Genomic DNA, 22,730 nt, shown 5'->3' on the forward strand with positions numbered 1-22,730 from the left:
TAAACATTTATTAATCAAGTTGTGCAAAGCAAGCTTGCAAGTTACGGATTTACCTGGGTTTCAATAACAGTAAGTTATCTGCTAGCTAAACACAAAAACAATTATTTTTAAAACATGATTTTTATATAAGGATTAAGACACATGTATTCAAAATACATTAAATGTCAACCGAATTTTCTTTATTTTTTTATAATTTAATTTTTATTCTTTTTTTTTTTGGTAATTAATTAATTAGTTGGTTTTTCAATTAGCTCTTTGCTCTATTTTGTTCATAATATGTCTTATTATCATTATTTGTCCGTTCTTCGTAGAGTTCATTCCAGAAAACAAGATGCTTCGATTTACAATAATATTAATGTTAATATCGTGCTGTCAACCTAATGAGACACCTCACCGATCTAATAAAGGTTAGAAAAGTGGCAGAATTAGACCACTTAAATCTTTTAGTATTACAAACATAATACACCGCTTTTTATAATTCGGTAGTTTGAATATTTGTATTTTTTTTTATCGTATTTTTCTTTTTTTTTAATGTCTTCCTTATAAGTATTAAATGTATTTTATATTCTGTATCTTGCCAAAGAAGACAATTTTTCAAAATAGTCTATATTCTTTACGAATAAAGTGTATCTATGTCTAGTCGTTCTTTGGATAGTAGGCCTAAATGCCGTCATGATAGAAACTGTATTAAGTGTAGATTTATAATTTGAGAAGAGTATCCTGTAATTTGATTGGTTGATAATCGTCTTACAGGCCTACTTGTTAAGCGTAATGTAATGCGACATTTATATAGCGCAATTTCATGAAGATCAGAGCGCTGTGGACTTAGATGTTACACCATTTCTACAACATTCTTCTCCCCTAAGGGTCACATCGTGTCATCGGCAGCCAACTACGGCGCCATTACGTCTGTCCACGACAGTGTGTGGGGGTGCGTGTGTGTGTGTGAACTAGTACACCGGGGCAACCCCCTACTCGTCTCGAAAGATGTACAGTACTAGGTTCTTTAAAGTGCACACGAGCAATATACATACACTGGTATATAGTCCTTATTATCCGAGAAGACTTGTTCTACCACCAGAACCATGGAGCGTAGTGAGCCTCGAACCCTTGCAGATGTTATAGCAATGGATTACGGTTCCACTGTCTTAACCGCTCGGCCACTCATTACAATTAAACGATTACAATTAAAATAATGCAATACTAACGTCATCAAAACTCTGGAGTTTACAAACACTGGTCAACTCAGGCGTTGTTTATGTGCGATGCATCGCAGAAGAACCGGTATTTTAGTCTTAATTAATTATTGGGATATTTTAATAAATCCCACATATGGTTTGTTTTCTTAAAGTGAAGCCATGTGGTGATAGTTGGTGTACGCCTACACATTGCGAATTTGACCCGGAACGCAATACACATTATTGTGGTACGTTATTATATTTGTATTCATAGCAAACATTAGTCTGCTCAAGGATGACTTGCCTCTTAAAGCTCAGGTACAGGCATGAATTTTAAATATAATATCTGGTTAATTAATACATAAATCAAATATTTGTTACAGAAATCAAGACGAAAAAACATGAATATCCCTTAATATGGCCAAATACAAAATTTGGCAAAATTCTGCCATAAAAACCAGGAAGACTTTTTTCAGTAGTTTGGTAGTTTAAAGATGTATTGTCCCTTTGACTAATTTCAAAAAAAATTTTTTTTTTAAATTTTGAAAAAAAGGGGGTCATTTTGAAGTATCATAATAGTTATTAACTTTCACCAAAAATTAATCGAAAAAAAAAATAATTTAACCGAAATAAAGATGTTTTTTTGTTCAAAAAATAACTTTGACTTCCAGTCAAAGTTTTCAATCAAAACATATCTCATAATGCAACGCGCTTGTTTGGCTACTCTGTATGCATAATCATAAAACTTCTTCGCGATCTGTGTGAAAACACCTTCTCAACCGTGACGAGTTGTAAACAATCCTAATTAGCATCATATATAATGCATACTCATGGTTTGAAATCTTTGTTTACTTTCGCTTGCGACGATTTCCCAGACGAAATGTAATCTAATTAATTTACCTGTTAATTACGTAAACTTGTTGTTTTTGGCTCGATTTTTCGACTTAAAGTGAATAACTTTAATATTACTTTGATATGGCTAATTTGAATTTAGAATATTTTTTTTTCATTTTTTGTGTTTCAAGGGACAATACATCTTTAAGCTAATGTAATAACATGTCTGGTGACTCCCTAGAAGGTGAAAAAAGATGATGGATATACGATGGATAATTTTTGCTATAGCATGAAAATAAAAATCTGAAGTTGAATAAAAATAACAGAAATGTAAAATTCAAGTTATATTACCTATATTTAGTCATCTAACATTTTTTACCACCCCGTTTATTTTTCATAGCTTTTTAAAATTTTACAAAATTTGTGTACAAAAGAATAGAGATTGTACTTTGTATTTTCAACACGCTCGTGTAACACAAATAAAATCCCCCAAAATATATAAAATATGGGGTAAACTATAGATCGATAATTATTGGAATGATGATCAATAGAAATGTTTGCCCGCACCTGGCCTTTAAAGTAAAAATTAATATTATGTATGATATTAATTATATTCAATGATACATTTTGTAGGTAAACGTCAGTTGAAGAACCGGTATTTTAGTCTTAATTAATGATTGTGATATTTTAATAAATCACACATATGGTTTGTTTTTCCTAAAGTGGAGCCATGTGGTGATAGTTGGTGTATGCCTACACATTGCATATTTTACCACGAACACAATACACATTATTGTGGTAAGTTATTATATTTGTATTCATAGCAAGCATTAGTCTGCTCAAGGATGACTTGCGTCTTAAAGTAAAAATAATTTGAGTTACACATTAATATTATGTATGATATTAATTATAATACAATGATACATTTTGTAGGAAACGTCAGTTGAATACTGCATACAAAGCTAAATTGTGATTAAACTAACAGCTCGGCCACTTACTCATTACAATTAAACGATTACAATTGAAATAATGCAATAAACTGTACTAACGTCATCAAAACTCTGGAGTTTACACACACTCGTCAACTCAGGCGTTTATGTGCGACGCATCGCAGAAGAACCGGTATTTTAGTCTTAATTAATCATTGTGATATTTTAATAAATCACACATATGATTTGTTTTCTTAAAGTGGGGCCATGTGGTGATAGTTGGTGTATGCCTAAGCATGTATGCAATTTTGACCCGGAACGCAATACACATAATTGTGGTAAGTTATTATATTTGTATTCATAGCAAACATTAGTCTGCTCAAGGATGACTTGCGCCTTAAAGTAAAAATAATTTGAGTTACATACTAATATTATGTATGATATTAATTATATTTAATGATACATTTTGTAGGAAACGTCAGTTGAACATTGCATACAAAGCTAATGTGGTTAAACTAACAGCTCGGCCACTTACTCATTACAATTAAACGATTACAATTAAAATAATGCAATACTAACGTCATCAAAGCTCTGGAGTTTACACACACTCGTCAACTCAGGCGTTTATGAGCGACGCATCGCAGAAGAACCGGTATTTTAGTCTTAATTAATTATTGTGATATTTTAATAAATCACACATTTGATTTGTTTTCTTAAAGTGGAGCCATGTGGTGACAGTATGTGTATGCCTAAGCATGTATGCAACTTTGACCCGGAACGCAATACACATTTTTGTGGTAAGTTATTATATTTTTATTTATAGCAAACATTAGTCTGCTCAATGATGGATCATTTTCTTAAATTATGTTTCTCACACTTTTGTTACACACTTTTTTTTTACAGCTAGCGATGACTTCACTGTTTTTGGCAGCCATGGAGATCTTGCAAGATCATTTGGTTAAATAAATTGCCTTCGATAAAATGGTTGATGCTCTGAAATGCATAAAGATAATGTGTACGTTTTGTGTGCTTAGAGGCCCAATTCTCGGTGGTGGTAGAATAAAATAACATATGCTTCTTGTTTTGTTTGTCTTTCTTCTTCTTCTAAGCGTCATATTTCTATATATAGGTATTTATTCATAAAAAAACACATAAATAGTACAAACAGAAGGCAGCCAACGGCTGAATAATTCTGCAAACAACGTACAAAGCAAAAATTCAAAAGAATCTAACAACAATATAATAAGTATAACACAGTAAATCAAATCATTAATAAGCCGTTAAAATTCTTTAAAATGCCTAAAGACCCAGATTCAGTCGGTAATCATTAATTCATTCATTATTATTAATGCTATAATTTCAGTACTTAATTTTTGTGTGTATCTGTTAAACCCACAATTCTCGTGCACCAATTGGTGGACAGCGATCACGAAAATTATGCGTGCGCTACAATTGCACAGTTTAATTCCACTATTTTGTTATAAAATCCACGTTACGCGGAATATCAGCGAGACGTTTATTTCCACAGAGGTAATTTATATGAGATGAAAGTTTATGGAGGTGGATATTTATTTTAAGAAAGTTAGGCCTACTACTCTCGTCTGATAGTCATTATTTCGATACCGGTAGTAAATGTCGTCATAATAGAAACTAAGATGGTACAAATTAAAATTATTTATAATTTATGAAGAGAATCATGTAATTTGATTGGTTGATAATCGTGCTACTATACTTATGATGAATATTCATTATTTCTAACCTTACATAACCGCTAATTATAAACTTGTGTTCTAATTTATTGCTCTTCATCTGAACACAAAACTACAAAATATCAAAATGTTTCTCAATAATAGCCCGTAATGGAGGCAACCTAGGGTGATAGGATGTGACCAATGGCAATCTGGTCGGGTTTGGCTGACGTGGTTTTACGTCAGCGTTTGACATCGAGGAATATCTTTTGCTTTCTTTATAGCAGTTTCGATGTATTCCTTCTTGTAATTTCTATTCCGGAAATGTCCGGTTAGACTGCCGGTTAGTTCTTCGGTATGATTCTGAAAATCTAAATCTGAAGAACAGATTCGTCTGATACGTAATGCTTAACTGTACGGTATGTTCTTAGTACAGTGTCGGGGATGACAACTGCTAGGGAGCAGGTACATATTTTTGTCCGTGGGTTTACGGAATATGTCAGTTTTGAGTTTACCATTTTCTTTGGTCACTATAGTGTCCAAAAAATCAACGCTACTAGTGGATTTGGTAGCTGTAAATTTGATAGTTGGGTGTGCTGAATTAATATTGAGAGGAAAAGATTCCAAATTATCTTCACCATAGGTCCAGATCATGAATATGTCGTCAATGTATCTAAACCAAACAAGTGGTTTATTAGGTTGGAGGGACAGAAAATTGGCCTCAACTTGTCCCATAAATAAATTTGCAAAAGATGGCGCCATTTGTGTGCCCATTGCTGTGCCATGAATTTGAAGGTAATGGTCATTTCCAAAAATTGTTGGTTGTTAGAATCAACATGACCAGTTCTCGTAAATGAGCTTTAGTAGGCGTTTTGCCTGGAATTTGTAAGTAATTTAAAATACATGCGTCGGCTCCTTCTTCGTGAGGGATATTAGTATACAATGATGAAACATCTAATGTAGCCAGAACAGAATTATTAGGTAAATTTTGAATTTGGTTAATTTTGCGGATAAAATCCGTGGAGTCCTGAATGTATGAAGGGAGATCAGTCACATATGGTCTAAGTAAATCATCCACATATTCAGAAATTTTCTCTGTAGCAGTGCCATTGCCCGAAATAATGGTTCTACCAGGATTGCCTGCTTTGTGGATTTTAGGTAGGTTCTAATGTTTTTATTATATTTGGATTTCGATACCTTAAAAACATCCCCCCTGGTTTGCGGGTATTTAGATCTTTCTGCCTCGATATTATCAAATTATGAAAGATTTTAAAAGTTTGAATTAAATCCATTCTTTTCTTTCTAAAAGCAAATCCAATAACTTCAATCTCTCTGCATATGGCTTACTCCTCAATTCATATACTAACCTTGTGGATCTCTGTTGGACTTTTTCTAAATGATTGTAATCTTTCTGATACAGTGGTGTCCAAGAACTACCACCATATTCCAATATAGGTCTGATCATAGATTGTACAGATACATATTCTTTCTTTTCATTTCTTTCATTTATTTGGCATCTCAATAAATAACCTTAAAAATACATCAATAATATATAAAATCACCTTAAATATTAATATACATGTAATTGTTATAATATATAACTCATACTATCAAGATACTTGAAAGATCTAGTCACCATACCGAGTATTCTGTTAGCAGATTTAACAACCTTGGAAGTAATTTATGATCAATCAGTATTCCTAAATCCGTTTCTTGAGAAACGCTATCAATACCAACTTTGTTACACCAAGGCCAATAAAGTATTCATACATCAAATTCTTTGACCTAAAATGAATGACTTTACACTTGGTCAAATTAAACGGTAGCTGCCAAAATAAAGTATTAATACATCCAATTCTTTGACCTAAAATGAATGACTTTATACTTGGTCAATTTAAACGGTAGCCGCTGCCAATCATGAGACCATTTGCACATTGCAGCTATGTCAGTCTGCATTAAATTTCTATCTGAATCGGATTTAATTATTCTGAACAACTTTGTATCGTCTGCAAAGAGCTTAATGACCGATTGGGAAATAGCGTCTGGTAGATCATTTATAAAAATGACAAATAATAATGGCCCCAGGACACTGCCCTGAGGCATTCGGCTAATAAAATCTCGCCACACCGACTTATTCCCATTTACCACAACTCTTTGTTTTCGATCACTCAAAAAAGACTCGATCCACCTTAACAAGTTGCTAGAAATACCACAAGACCTGAGTTTAGATAGCAATCTACCATGAGGCACTTTATCAAAGGCCTTCTGAAAGTCAAAATAAATACAATCAAAAGAAAAACCTTTATCCAACCATACTGACCACAAATCAATTACCTCAATTAACTGAGTTGTACACGACTTGCCAGAGCAAAAACCATGTTGTTGATCTGAAATTAAATGATGTGATTCTAGATGTTTGTATATTTTGTCTTTAACAAGTTTTTCCATTGACTTACACATTACAGAAGTTAAGCTAACTGGTCTTTAATTGAGAAGTTCAGACTTATCACCTTTTTTATACAAAGGGACAACATCGGCTCTTCTCCAAGAGCATGGAACTACTCCTTCAAACATCAATTTATTAAAAAGTAAAGTAACTACTCCATCAGTTGTTTCTGAAGTTTCTTTCAATACATGAGAATTAATCATGTCTGAACCAGGAGATTTATTTACATCTAAGCTCTTGAAATATTCAATAACTTCGTCTACTTCAAACATAACTGAATCGATCAAAGCATCCGTCTTTACTTCATCAAAATTGGGAGGTTGGGTTAAATCTTCCTCAGTAAAAACCTAAATAAAGGCAGTATTAAAAACTTCTGCTTTCATTGAATTAGAAGACACAAAAACTCCATTTTTATCTTTCAAGTCAATCTCCAACTACTGTACTAAAATGTGATATGAATTGAAATTTTCTACCTTCCTTAACAAATCTTCAAGCAACTCATTATTGGCCGGTGTACTATTGGGACTTCTATAAATACATCTGATCCAAATTGTTTCATCTGTTGAAAGTTTCAAATTTAAACAAATGGATTCAGTATACTCTGCCTTCAAACAAACGTCTAACACTGAATCCCAATACCCTGAACTGAGTTTTCTGGATGAAAAAACTGATACCCATTAAGACACAAACAATTGAAGTAACTTTCGAATAAATAATTCTTAGGGAAAACTTTGGTTAAAAAAATAAAATCAGGTTGTTCGTTAGCTATTCTTGCAACCAACTCATCCTTCTTATTAAACAAAGAGTCACAATTTGTGTAAAAACAAGAAAAAAAATGAAGAATTCTTTAAACTAAAGTCTTTTTCTGATTGCCTAATATGTTCTGTGTTAAATACGCTGAGGTTTTTTCTTTATATGGCCACATCAAATTTCTAGATCCTTCTCGCCCGCCTCGATCCTAGCATTTAAAGCATGCCGCAACTTTTTATATTCAGACCGCTCTGCTTGGGTTCTATCATGAGATATACTTATATTACAATCTTTATTATTACGGACGCCATGCATAAATCTAAACTTGTTCTCCTCATCAAAAAATATAGTTTTTAACGGCCTATATCTATCATCCTCTCGTTTGCCAAGCCTATGACAAAATTTTACTGACAATTCTCCATCAATTAACTTCTTTAGCGAGTTAAAATCCTGCAATTTCCTCTTTTTACCATCAGCAGAGTCACCCTCCTTAAGTTTAAAGACAATAACATTATTTCTCCGACTAAGTCTTTCAGTCATGTCATCAAATTTCCTTTCAACCATCTCTTCGAAATTTGTATCAGTTTAGTGTTCAGTATGTGTTACTGAAAAATGTTGTATCGCATCAATATTTTTCTTAACATCTACTTTAATGCTATTAATTTCCGCTTTCATTAGATTCTGATTACTACTAACGTCGTTTAGAACTTTCATAAGATTTCCCGCTAGTGTAGTGCAAGTACGGCAATACCAAAAAATAGAAGGATCACCTTTAGTTAACAAATCATACTTCGTCTTATTCACACCTTGACACTGCGAGTGAAACCAACATTTACACAAGCCACAAATAATTCCCCTATCTGATTTCAGAACTGGTGAATCACAGGAAGCACACTTACACAATATAATACTTAAACAATTCATCAATGTCACTTCTATGTTGGGTATCAATTGACTTTGACTTAGTAGGCCTAGCTTTGGACCCTGGAGCAACCATTATTCCCCACCTTGAAAATATCAAAACACAAGTTCTAGGCCTAAGAAAATAATCCACAAAAATAACTTCAATCCTACGTCCCAAATATTCAAATCCAGACCAAACTTCAATTATAACTATTAATAAACGAGTTACCAGTTAAATTGCTACAAAATAATTAGTAAAAACCTGATTTATCAAATTTCAAATCGTGATTTCTGTAAGGTTTCAAAAACATGTCTCTCTACCTGTTAACCTGTGCCAAATGAGGTCCAATCTTAGAATCGATGGAGTGTTTTATAACCATCGCAGAAACAGATTTGGCCACCCTATCTGCAATTTCTGAGGTGGGATCCGTTGTAAGTTTACGATAATGAAGAGGATTGTTGAGCTGTCTTTAAGGACTCCTCGTCATAAAATTTGATATCCATAGCAACAGTGGCAGAACCTTTATCAGCGGGTTTAATGATGATATCATTACGCTGACGCAACTTGGCAATGGCCTGCCTCTCTTGTTTTGAGAGATTGTCACGTTTATCTGGACTCGGGACGCAGTTTTGTACATCCTCCTCATAGCCTGAATAAATGTTTCTAAAGCTGGACAACGATTTTTAGGTGGATTCTAGGAATTTTTTGTTTCAATTTGTTAGCGTTGCCTTTGTTTGCGTGGTGCTGCTGTCGGAAAGTCGGCAATTAATTAATAAAATATATATATATATATATATATATATATATATATATATATATATATATATATATATATATATATATATATATATATATATATATATATATATATATATATATAAATTAAAAAAAATAAATCAGCTTTCAGTCATCAAGTTGTCTGGCAAAGCTTGTCTGGCAAAGTTTGAATTAAAAAAAAAGTGTTTGTCATTTTTCTGATGAGCCATTAAATGTGGGTGTTTTGTTTTAAATTGTTGAATATAATATTATCATAGTATTGAAACGACAATGAATACTCTACTGATATAAGTCATCGTGATTCCCTACAATAATCACTCCTACGTGCGTATGATAAAGACATATTTCGAGAACGTATAACAATAATAGTTATAGATAATTACTTTAAATGTATCGCATATTTTTGTTATAATACCGTACGTCTTGCAATCTTATCACACTTCATGATTTTAATATGACATTTACTGCGTTCGTTCGTACGTTCGTTCCTGCCAATCAATCAAGTGGTGTTTGTTAGAGACCTGTGTGATTGAAACGCGATATAGACATGAGACATACTTTATTATCTCCAAAAGGAGAAATTTCAGGAGCTTACAAAAACAACAATAATCATATGAAAAACAAATAAAAGGTCAGACCCACCCCCACAAGTTACCTTTTATAATCTTCATTAAAGAAACCAATACCCTTAGCTACAAACGAATCACGGTATCTGTTGGTGGCAAAAGCAAGAACTCGCATACCACTTCTGGGGATATAATGACTGATAAAAACATCATGGAGAGGATGAGGCTCATCAGTCATTATATGCTAAAACAGATTTGTAACTCTGACGCTATACATGGAGTCAACTGAAGGCAAATACACACCAGTGATTCTGCTAACTTTTCTAATCAAACGATCAAGTAACTTTCACACGCTCCCACCGGGTTTTAAAAGTGACCATTCATTGATTACGTTATCAATACATGGAATAACAAGTAAACGAGGGTGAGGTTTCTGGAAACTAAATACAAGCCTTTTTAAGTGACCCACAATATGTTAAAGAAATTAAAGAAACCATAAAAAACACAAAAGAAGAATGTTTAGAAAATAACCCACATACGGTATGGGAAATGATAAAATGTATTATAAGAAGAACATCAATGTCGTATTCTGGTAAACTAAATAAAACAATTAAAAAAGACGTGGATCGATTAAATAATGAAATCAAAACCTTAGAAGAGCAATATTGCGTAAACAGTAATGAAAAAATAACCGAAATGATCCAAATTAAAAGAAACGTACTAAAATCAATCTATGAAATTAGAACACGTGGCTCACTGATTCGATCCAAAGCCCGTTGGATAGAAGAAGGAGAAAAAAGCATAAAACTTTTTCTTAATTTAGAGAGGAGGGATTATAATAAAAAGCATATAACTAAACTTACAACAGAAAATGGAGACATAAGTAACCCCGACGATATAATAAAATGAAGAACAAGGCCAACAGCCATAAGTCGCATGCTAAAAGGCATAGTGATACCGGACCGACAGACAGACCGACAGACCGACTGACATAGTGAACTATAGAGTCGTGACCACACGACTAAAAACGATTCTATGAATCATTATATAGTTTTAAGGCGAAATAACAATGTCAACCCTGCTGATATTTTTGACACGATACACATAGATAAAATCAATAAAGATGATGAATTTATATGTGACCAGCCCTTTAGAGATACTGAATGTTTAGAAGCATTAAAAACGATGGATAACAATAAAACCCCTGGGACAGATGGTTTTCCTGCCGAGTTTTATAAACTATTTTGGAATGATATAAAAGATACGCTAATTAACGCTTGCCATTATTCTTTCCAATCCGGGTTTTTAAGTATCTCCCAGAAACGAGGGGTGATATCACTTATACCGAAAAAAAAGATAAATCTCCGCTATTATTAAAAAACTGGCGTCCTATCTCGCTTATAAATGTGGATTATAAAATCTTAGCAAAAGCCATTGCGACTCGTTTAAAATGTGTGCTGCCATCAGTAATTAATCCTGATCAAACGGGCTTTCTTAAAGGCAGATATATTGGAGAAAACATAAGATTAGTCTATGATGTAATAGAATATGCAGAAATGCACAACAAGCCAACCTTACTGTTTTTTGTAGATTTCGATAAGGTGAAATGGAACTTCCTTGATATGTCTCTTAAGAGATTTGGTTTTGGTAAAAATATGATAAATTGGATAAAAATATTATATAAAGACATTGGTAGTTGCGTTATAAATAACGGGGGAACCTCAAAATTCTTCAATTGAAAACGAGGCCCGCGTCAAGGATGTCCCTCATCCCCATATCATTTTATAATCTGTGCAGAAACACTGGGTAACATGGTACGTCAATCAGACACATTTAAAGGTATAGAGTACAATAATGTAGACATAAGAATTAGCCAATTTGCAGATGACACTGTGTTTTTTCTCAAAGACCAAAACTCAATTAAACCGATTATAGATATACTTGATGAATTTTCTATATATTCTGGATTCAGAATTAATTATGAAAAAAAGTAACATTATGAGAATAGGATCGTTAAGAAACTGCGACTATAAAACGCCATCTGAGAAAAGTATTTCATAGACCAAAGGCCCAGTAAAATACTTGGGTGTTAATATTTCTTGTAATTTTAATGATATTTTCAGATTCAATTTTCCAGATAAAACTAAGAATGCTGAACAATTATTAAATATGTGGAAACAACGCTCGCTTACTTTGTTTGCAAAAGCAACTATTATTTAGTCACTGTTTCTCCCGATATTCACGTATGTTTTCTCAAATTTACCAGACCCACCCGATTGTTTCCTTCAAGATATTCAAAGTAAAATATTTAAATTTATATGGAACGGAAAACCCGATAAAGTCAAAAGAAAAGTCATGCTTGACAATTTTGACGAAGAAGGGTTAAAAATTCCCCATATTAAGAGTTACTGTACATCTCTCAAATCATGCTGGGTGAAAAGATATCTTGGTATCCTGAAATAATTAAGTTAATGTAAAGAGATTATATTAAAAGTAAGGTAAATTTAAATCCAGAATTATAATCTGAATATAGAAGACTCAGAAACTTGGTAAACACTAAAATAAAAAAGGTCAAGTACAATTACTTTAACACTGTTAATATAAAATATAAATATAATCCCCAAAAAATGTGGAACGAGTTAAATAAATTAACTGGGAAAAGGAAATGCAATACAAGCACTATTTTTTTTTTTTAATACAATAATTGACCCCTGCGGAACCCCAGAAAGTACAGGAAGCCACTCAGAACAGTTTCCACTGATGACTACCCTCTGCTTCCTGTCAGTCAAATAATCTGAAAACCATTTAAGAAGATTGCCTTTTAAACCAAACTTTGAAATCTTAAAAACAAGTAAATCATGAGGGACCGAGTCAAATGCTCTAGAAAAATCAGTGTAGACCACATCACATTGCTTCTTCTATTCAGAGTATTGTATGCTGTAGAAAGAGGCAATGCGAGGTTGGTCTGACACGATCTTCCAGGAATAAAACCAGGCTGAACCGAAGTAATAACTGAACTTATGTGTTTAAAAAACGCATTAAACTAATTAATTAACCGCATTATTAACTAATATTGATTGCAATAACTTTAATGAGTATTTTACCAACATCGGAGTTAAAATGGCAAATTCATTTGATAGCAAGCCAAGTGTATCTAGATGGAATAATCCACTATGTATATATTCTTTTAATTTTACAAATATTGATGCAAATACTATCAAAACGAGATTGTACAAATTACCTGAAAAAAAACCTTGATGTATTAGAGTTTGATAGTAAGCTTTTGAGGTTGGCGGCGCCATATATCTCATATCCATTATGTCACATTGTAAACCTTTCCCTTATGTCTGGGCGTATCCCAGGTGACTGGAGAGTTGCAAGGACGACCCCAATCTATAAGGAAAGGGTAGTAAAGAGAGTATGAACAACTACAGACCAATTTCTGCTGTCGGTCATATTGCAAAAATTAGAGAGAGTTGTTCAGGAACAAAAAATTACCTTTCTTGAGTCTTATTGTGGGTTTGGGTTTGTTTTTGAACAGCTTAGAGGAAATGGTTTTTATTATAAAAATTATAAAAAAATACCCTCAGGGATAGAACCCGGGATCTCAGCTGTGAGAAGAAATAACCATTACACCATACTCACATTCAAAATGATGTAGTGCAATTAGTCTTATCACACTCAGTACTAATTCATACTGTAGGCGGAGGTATGCACTCTTGGAGTGTCCTCTATATAAAATGATAAGCTTTTGATATTATTTTTATCTGCTTATATTTACATAAATAATAATAAATAAATAAAATGTATCATTGTTATTTTCTATTGCGCTATAATTTATTTAAATATATAAATATCAGCCTGCGCCTAAACATTTATTAATCAAGTTGTGCAAAGCAACAACTACCTGGGTCTACGGATCTACCTGGATTTTAACAGTAAGTTATCTACTAGCTAAACACAAAAACAATTATTTTTAAAACATGATTTTTATACAAGCATTAAGACACATGTATTCAAAATACTTTAAATGTCAACCGCATTTTCTTGATTTTTTAAATTTAATTTGTATTCTTATTTTAGGTAATTAATTCATTAATTGGTTTTTAATTTAGCTCTTTGCTCTATTTTGTTCATAATATGTATTAGTGTCATTATTTTTCCGTTCTTCATAGATTTCATTCCAGAAAACAAGATGCTTCGATTTACAATAATATCAATGTTAATATCGTGCTGTCAACCTAATGAGATACCTCACCGATCTAAAGAAGGTTAGAAATGTATAATTGGCAGAATTAGACCACTTAAATCAAAGACTATCTTTTATTCCAAACATAATACACAACTTGTTATATTTCGGTATTTTAAATGTTGCAATATTTTTATTTTTTATCGTATGTTTTCTTTTTTTAATGTCCTATTAATTTTAAGTTAAGTTATTTTTAACTCTGGAGTTTACACACAAACGCTCCCCAACTCCGGCGTTGTTTATGTGCGATGAATCGTAGAAGAACCGGTATTTTAGTCTTAATCAATTATGATGATATATTATACAAATAATGAATATTTATGAGTGTAATTGTACAAATATTGGCATGAGTTGATTGATGATAACCTTTCATCATTCACCAAATTACATTATTTGTAATAAATAGATTCCTGTCATTTGAATCAAATAAATGGTAGGCCTATATATCCAATGCATAGGTCCTATACATTTGATTCACATTGATTAAAACAGTAACAGTCTTGTAGAGATGTTCCCATTAAGTAATCAAAATCCTAAAAACTACCTAAAGCTAATTTAAATGCCCTTTTTGATCTAAATTAGTACATACCTATATATAAACAAGCTATAGACAACTAGGATGCGATTTTTATCACTGGTGCTGCAATAACAACCTGAAACTAAACATAAAGAAAACAAAAGAAATGCAAATTGATTTTAGGAAAATTAAAGAACCCTTAGAACCTCTGATTATAAATGAAAATGAGATTGAAGTAGTAAATGATTACAAATATCTGGGTTGTATAATTGACAATAAGCTAAATTGGATAAATAATGTAAATAAATCCACATGCAAAGCCAACCAAAGGATGTTTATTTTAAGAAAAATGAAGTACCTACAAATTGACAAAACTATACTTAAATTGTTTTATAACTCTGTAATTCTCAGTGTAATACTTTTTTGTAATGTTTGTTTTTATGGTAATACAATGCAAAAAGATAAAATTAAACTTAATCGAATAGGAAATAGAAAAATTAGACTAGTAGGAGAGCACTTACCTGATGTTGAATCCTTGTATAAAGAAAATGTGTTAAAAAAAGTAAAAATTATCATTGATGATGAAACATATCCTCTTCACAAACAATTTACTCTCATGAATTCTGGCATAAGACTACGTGCACTTAATACCAAAACAAAACGGTTTAGGTGCTCGTTTGTACCTAATGCTATACACTTATATAACTCCAGAGTACAAAGGTAAAATGTAACCGATAATTTTTATCTAATTTTAACAATTTTTAGCCTCTTAACTTTTTGTGTGTGTTTTTGTAAATTGTATTTTATATTTTTGTATTTTGCCAGTTTTCAAATCACATTTCTGTTTTTTAAATGGACAATAAAGTATATATGACTACATATGACTATGACTATGACTACCTCTCCAAAAATGTACTTTCATCGCTTTCATAACAATAATATTCGCGAAGAAAGTACAAAATAGGTGGTGGCACTGTTGTATTTCAAAAGCAATAGTATAAAAAAAAATCTAAACGCGAAAAGATTTATTTTTTCGTACACGAAAAAAAGTAATATTAAACGATCGTTTAATAGTGCGTACTATTGCACGCAATCTGAACCACAAATCGTCCAATCAAATGACAGGAATTTATTTAGGTGTTATTGTCTATAGTAAATCACACCTATGATTTGTTTTCTTAAAGTTGATCCATGTGGTTGTGAGAATCCTAATGATTGCCCAAATAACGAGGAACTCGCTGATTGTTGTAAGTTATTATAATTTAATTCAATTCAATTCAAAGAACATTTATTCACGTCCAAAAGACAAAAGAAACAAAAACAAAATGGCAAGTGATAAAACAAGAAAATGGACGAAGGCAAATCCCAAAAAGATTACAATTTTGTGACGGTATTGCCTTTACATATTTAAATTAAGAGAAGAAAAAAATATAAATAAAGAAAATAAATTAATTAAACAATAAAGAAATACAAAATATATATAAAACCAGTAGATAAAAGTTGGAATAAAAAGTAAAAAAAGAAGAACAGAAAAAAGTACAGCTGCATGGCATATAGTGAATATGATGACAAATGAATAATAAAGGTAGCAAGTCACGGAACATGGAAACAACGACCAAATCAAACAGATCGATCAGTAATGAGACAAAAGGTAATTTTTAATGTTATTATTGAATGAATAGCGGTTAGCAGCACAGGGAATTGAGGGGGGGTAAATTGTTAAACAATAGAGGTCCAGAATATCTAATGCTATGTTGAAAATAATTGGTGTTATGGTTAGGGATATATATGTTATTTCTTGTTCTAGTGTAATATTTATGAACGGTATTATTAGGAGCGAAAAGGTCGTTAAGATGGCAAGGGAGAAGTGAGTGAGTGGCCAAAAAAACAAAGACACCTTGCTGGGATAGGTTAATGTCCGAGAGTTTGAGAAGATTGAGTTTGGAGAATAAGTGGGAGGAATGTGACAGTGGATGAGCGCCAGATATAGTCCTGATAGCTTTTTTTTTAAGGATAGAGAGTTTAAAGATGTTTGTAGGGTAAGTGTTGGCCCAGACAATGTTACCATAGCTCAAATAAGGAAGGATGAGTGTGCAATAAAGGGTCCTGAGAATATTAGTTGGGAGTAAGGAAGAAAGCCTAGAAATGATCCCAAGGTTCTTAGACACTTTGTTCTCAATTTCTTGGATATGGGGTTTCCATGAGAGAAAGTTGTCGATGATAATGCCAAGAAATTTATTATACTTTACAGAGGGGATTTCTTGATTATCAATAACGGCTTTAAGTGGGGACACATCAATACCTCTAGTCAACTGCGGGGTTCCGAATAGGATGTAACTACATTTATTATGATTGAGGGAGAGTTTGTTGGCAATAAAGTACTGGGACAAGGGGATAACGTTGGTATTAAAGGTGTCAAAAAGAGTTTGGATATTTTTGTTGGCATGAAAAACTGTAGTGTCATCAGCATATAGAAAAAAATTTAGCAGGTTTGAGGTTCGGTGGATATCATTAATGTAAAGGGTGAACAAAAGAGGGCCAAGTAAGGAACCCTGGGGAACGCCATAGGTGATAGGGCAAAAATTAGAAATAGAGTTAAAATATTTAGTACATTGGGAGCGGTTAGTGAGATAGCTTTTGAAAACGTTTAAGGCGGGTCCTCGGATTCCATAGTGAGACAATTTAAAAAGAAGAATATTATGATCAATGGTGTCGAAAGCCTTGGAAAGGTCGATGAAAAGTCCGATTCCAAATTGACGATTTTCGAATGCATGAATAATTTTGTTAGAGAGGTCGATCAAAGCCATGGAGGTGTTATGTCCTTTTCTAAAGCCATATTGTCTCTTGAAGAGGATGTTATGTTTGCTGATAAATGAAAATGTTCTATCATAGATAACTCTTTCCACGGCTTTCGAAAAGATTGACAGGATGGAGATAGGACGATAGTTAGAAAGGTTGGATGTAACGCGTGCCAGCTTCAACCTGTTCGGAAAAACACCTTTGCAGAGGACAAGATTAAAAATGTGACACAAGGGAAGGGAGATAAGGTTGATAACATGTTTAATGGCTTTAGTATGGAAATCATCAGTACCAGGAGCTTTATTGTTATCTAAGGAGGAGATAATTCTTATGATATCATCTTCTAGGACAGGGGTTAAGAACATTGATTTCGGATTTGGTTGAGGAAGAAATTCTTTGAAAGAAACATTGCTGGGAGGGATTTTGTTAGCAAGGGAGGGTCTGATTTCGACAAAAAAATCATTAAATGCTTTAGAAATAATGACGGGGTCTTTAGTTGGTACTCCGTTACAGTTGACAGGGGTATTACCTTTGTGTTGGTTTCGGTTTTTATGGTTCAATAAAGAGTTAATTGATTTCCAGGTTGCCTTAATATCATTTTTTTGCTTGGTGAAAATATCATGAAAGTGGATTCTTTTGGCAATTTTGATAGTGGAGTTAAGTTTATTACGATATCGTTTATATTTGATTTCATTGGCAGGAGAAGGGCGGTGAAGAAATTTTGCATAGAGTTTATGTTTATACTTTATTGATTTTAGCAGTCCATTTGACATCCAAGATTTAATTTTTTTGTTCTTGTTTGTATTGTTCCTTTTCAGTAACGGGAAGTGTTGGTCATAAAGGGCTTTTAGTGTGTTATCAAAGAGGTCATAAGCAAAGTCAGGATCATTAGAATTAAGGATATCAAACCAAGTTAGCTTAGAGACATCATGGTAAAAGTTGTTAAGAGACGTATTGTTAATCTGTCTGAGAGATGGGATCTCTTCATTGTTTGAGCTAGTGGCAAAACTATCAGAGAGGTTTGAAATATTAAAAACAGGGAGATGATCAGAGATATCACTATATTATAGCAGACCACTTATATGAGAACAATCAAATTGATTTATAATAATATTATCTAATAATGAGGCTGTGGAATTTGTTATTCGGGATGGTCTGTCGATAAGTGGAAGATAGTGATTGCTAAACAGTGTGTTAATGAATTGACGGGCAGTATTGTCGGATTCATGTTTCAGAATGTCAATGTTAAAGTCTCCAAGAATATAAACATTTTTATTTTATTTTGTTAAATTGGAAAGGACAATGTCAAGTTCAATTAAGAATTGATTTGGGTCAGAGGAGGGGGGTCTATATACAGTACCCACTATAATGTTTTTGTGATGAGGCCGTTTAATTTCAATAAAAATGGATTCGCAGTTGGAAGGGTGTGGGTGTAGGTCACTTCTAATGGAGAATTGTAGAGTATCAATAATATCGAAAGGCAGATTAATGGATGATAGGAGTTGTTTAATTTCATCAATGTGCTTGAGGATGCTTCTAGAGTTGAAATGGATAGTGGAGAAGCAATCAGAAAGTGATTCAACAGGAATTTCATTAGGATCATAATATTGAGAGAGACTGTGGTTGCTGTTGGTGAAAAAATTAGAGTCGGGATCAATGTTAGATGTAGAATTGCCAAGGTTCCTGTTAATGTCACGGTTGTCTGAATAGCTGGGCAAGGGGAAGAAGTTTATGTTTGATAATCGGTCGTGGTTCGATGTTCCGTCATCTGCGTTAAGGTTGTACATCTAGTAAAAATGAAAATATAAAAAGATAAATCTGTTCAGTGAAAATACTAGTTAATATATAATTTAAAATATATGTTTAAAATATATATAAATAAATATACACTGTATAAAAAAATAAAAAAATATTATATCAAAATGAATATTGGAAAAAAGAAAAAATTAACAATGCATAAAAACAAGACTGTCAAAATAAGGTGAGTTAAACAGAACTCCGGCAAGGAACTAAAAATTGCAAAACAACAAGAGAACATTATGGAATGGTATAAACAATTATGAAAAGTACATGAATATGGCAATCAGGCACTTAAACACTTGGATGATAATAGTGTTCAAAGCAATGACACATGGCAATGTAATCTGATTATTTAGAGATTTTTTATACTGAGAAACAATGAAGATAAAAACTAAGATACCAATAAGATATAACACACAAACACACCATCACACACACACCAACACACATCCACCCACACGCATGCACAATTGTATTCATAGCAAACATTAGTCTGCTCAAGAATGACTTGCGTCCTAAATTGAAAATAATTTGAGTTACCCCTTAATATGATATTAATTATCATATTCAATGATACATTTTGTATAGGAAACAGTACATCAGTTGAATATTGCATACAATGCTAAATCGTGGTTAAACTATCGTTTTCTTAAATTAGGTTTCTTACACTTTTGTTATGTAATTTTTTTTAACAGATAGGAGGTATCTTATTATTCCAGATGGTAAGTTTCTCATAATTCTATATGTAAGTATGCATCAGTGTATGAGACATCTCTTTCGATAAAGGGCTTACCAATTATTCCTTACACAACAACAGAGATTCCTACCTTATTGAAATTTAAGTTCCACCCAATACGTGAAACATTATTACCATGACGGTTCCACCTGTACAGTATTATTCAAAATTACTCTGGAAATCCGCAAACAATTTTCCAAAGAAGCAGATGGACAAACTGGTCTGGAATTATGCATTGTGTGTATAAAAATGAGTGATAAAATTAGTGTTAATGCAATCCTTGGCCTGAATCAAGTAGTGATTAAACTGCAATTTAATATACATTGTCGTACTAGACGAAGTTTCAAAACTAAAACTATTAAGTAATAGCTGTAAAATTTCTTAGATCAACTGCTCTTCATTAAAGCTGTTAAAATCAACAACTTGCGATTTTATAAGTGCAATAGGAATCATAATTAAAAATCCCTCCAATTAAGGACCACTGCACTGCGGCCTCTTATCTTTTAACATTACCTTGCAAAATCTACGTCCTAGAGTTCGGTTAAGCAAAAAGAAGACATTTCAAATTGATCAGCGATTCTTCTCAGTCCTTATTCAGAAATGTTTGTACAAAATATGCCTTTAAACTGGCAATATACATAATTTCATATAATAGGGCCAACTATCAGATGGGACTTATCTATTCCTAACATTATATGATTCCTATTGCACTCACAAGTTTAAGATGTTTAGTTGTAGCATGGAGGGAAATTGTTTTCCGATTTTAACAGCTTTAATGAATTAAGAGCAGTTGAACAAAGAAATAACTTAGTAACTTGGTCTTGTACATACAAAAATAAGAGTAAATGCCGGTTAAATCACTATAGGATTCGACCAGGTCAATGTTTGGAAAATCTCTGGTAATTATCAAAAGTGGTAATGGTCGGTAATTTTCTGCCTATTTTGAGGTGGATGGCAAGAAATAACATTCATGAAATGTTCCGGTTCTGTCTGAAAAATGTATATAGGTGAACCTGCATTATCCATGATAGGCTGATCCGGAGAGAGAGAGAGAGAGAGAGAGGGGGGAGAGAGAGAGATGGGAGATGGCGAGAGATCCAAAAATTAGATCCAACCCAAATCCCCTAAATCAAAATCTTGAATCCGCCATCCTAATGTTGGAAAGACTGGGGAGGGAGGTGGACAAATACTATATGTAGGCCTAGTGGATTCGTGTTTTGTTTAAAGATATTGTACATTAATTGTTCTTTTATCCTTATTTCAGGCGATAGAGGTGTTTTTGCAGGCAGAGCCGATGTTGACAGAGGAAAAAGATGATAATGTTATGTACTCTTTCTGTGTATTTTTTTATGATATTCAGTGATTCAGAATAAAATATTCTCAGTGGTTGAATAAAATATACGCAAAAAAACACACCCATAGTTTTATTTTGTCTTTTGAATTGGATAATATTTCAGTTTGCTATTACTGTTTTCTATTTATTCATTTACCAGAAACTTTCATGATAATTAACCATTTTTATAATTTAGGCCTAATGTATTGGGAATAATGTAGGTATAAAGGTTTAGTCTACGCTAGCAAACCTTTGACTAGAAAGACAAACAAACAAACCAACAATAAGAAAACAATGGAGTCAAAATATAGGCCTAACAATTCAATTTCAATTCAATTTCAATTTTTTTTTATTTCGGAAATATCATCCATATTAATAAACGTATAAACAGAAACAAAAAATAAAATAAAAAAATAAAAAATCCTAATCTCTAAACTTAAGTATAATAGAATGCTTCTCCATCTACAATACATTTTGGAGTTATGGAGCATATTTTTGCAAACACAAGCAACAAGGATTTTACCATTATTCAACATACGTTGCATAAAACCATAGGTAGATTTCCGCATGTACTCATTAAAGGAAGGGACACCATGTTCAATAAACATTGCACTGGCACTACTACTTCTAGAGACATTAAGTATACGGCGCAGAGCATTATTGTAACATACATTAAGAGATCTAATATTCTTCATACGATAGTTACACCAAAGGGCTGCACAATACATATTAATACAGTAAGATCTAAAGAGACAACATTTTTTCATTTCATTTCATTTCATTTTTCATTTCATTTATTTCAATATCATTATCGCAGCCTTAGCTGAATTACAAAGATATTTACATTTGTTCAATATTAAAATTTGTATAAAAGTATAAAACCAATGATAATAATATATAAAAAAGGAGGCAATTTACACAAGAAATACAATACAGGAACATTCAAAAAGTTTAGCTTAAAATATTAAAATAGAAAAAAAACACCTAAAAGCATCAAGAAGAATCGCAAAGCTGTACTGGGTGATATATACTGATTATTCATTTAGAAGCAAGATAAGGTATGGTATTGCACTTTTTCTATATCTTTCAACTCTGCATTTGGGTTGTTGATACTTTACACGTCTTAGTTTCATGTTACTTACATTCTTCACTGGAAACCATTTTCCAAAATGAATACTTTTTGAACAATTCAGAGCAAACTTATAGCATAGATTACGCCTTCTA

At 32.5% G+C, this 22,730-nt stretch overlaps 1 protein-coding gene and 1 long non-coding RNA gene across 2 annotated transcripts; both read left to right on the forward strand.

The window, feature by feature from the left end:
• Nucleotides 1-4,123, forward strand: LOC140039662 (uncharacterized). The gene is made up of 7 exons (XM_072085279.1): nt 1-69; nt 312-407; nt 1,352-1,426; nt 2,736-2,810; nt 3,202-3,279; nt 3,661-3,738; nt 3,845-4,123. The coding sequence occupies exons 2-7, from the start codon at nt 332-334 to the stop codon at nt 3,901-3,903; spliced, it is 441 nt and encodes a 146-aa protein (XP_071941380.1). The 5' UTR covers nt 1-69; nt 312-331; the 3' UTR covers nt 3,904-4,123.
• A 9,829-nt stretch (nt 4,124-13,952) lies between these two features.
• Nucleotides 13,953-21,554, forward strand: LOC140039664 (uncharacterized). Its single transcript, XR_011842549.1, has 5 exons — nt 13,953-14,010; nt 14,248-14,343; nt 16,023-16,085; nt 20,133-20,159; nt 21,438-21,554. It is a non-coding gene; the product is annotated as an uncharacterized lncRNA (long non-coding RNA).
• The last annotated feature ends 1,176 nt before the right edge of the window (nt 21,555-22,730 follow it).

The sequence above is a fragment of the Antedon mediterranea genome, chromosome 2 (assembly GCF_964355755.1).
Source record: "Antedon mediterranea chromosome 2, ecAntMedi1.1, whole genome shotgun sequence".
NCBI lineage: Eukaryota > Metazoa > Echinodermata > Crinoidea > Comatulida > Antedonidae > Antedon > Antedon mediterranea.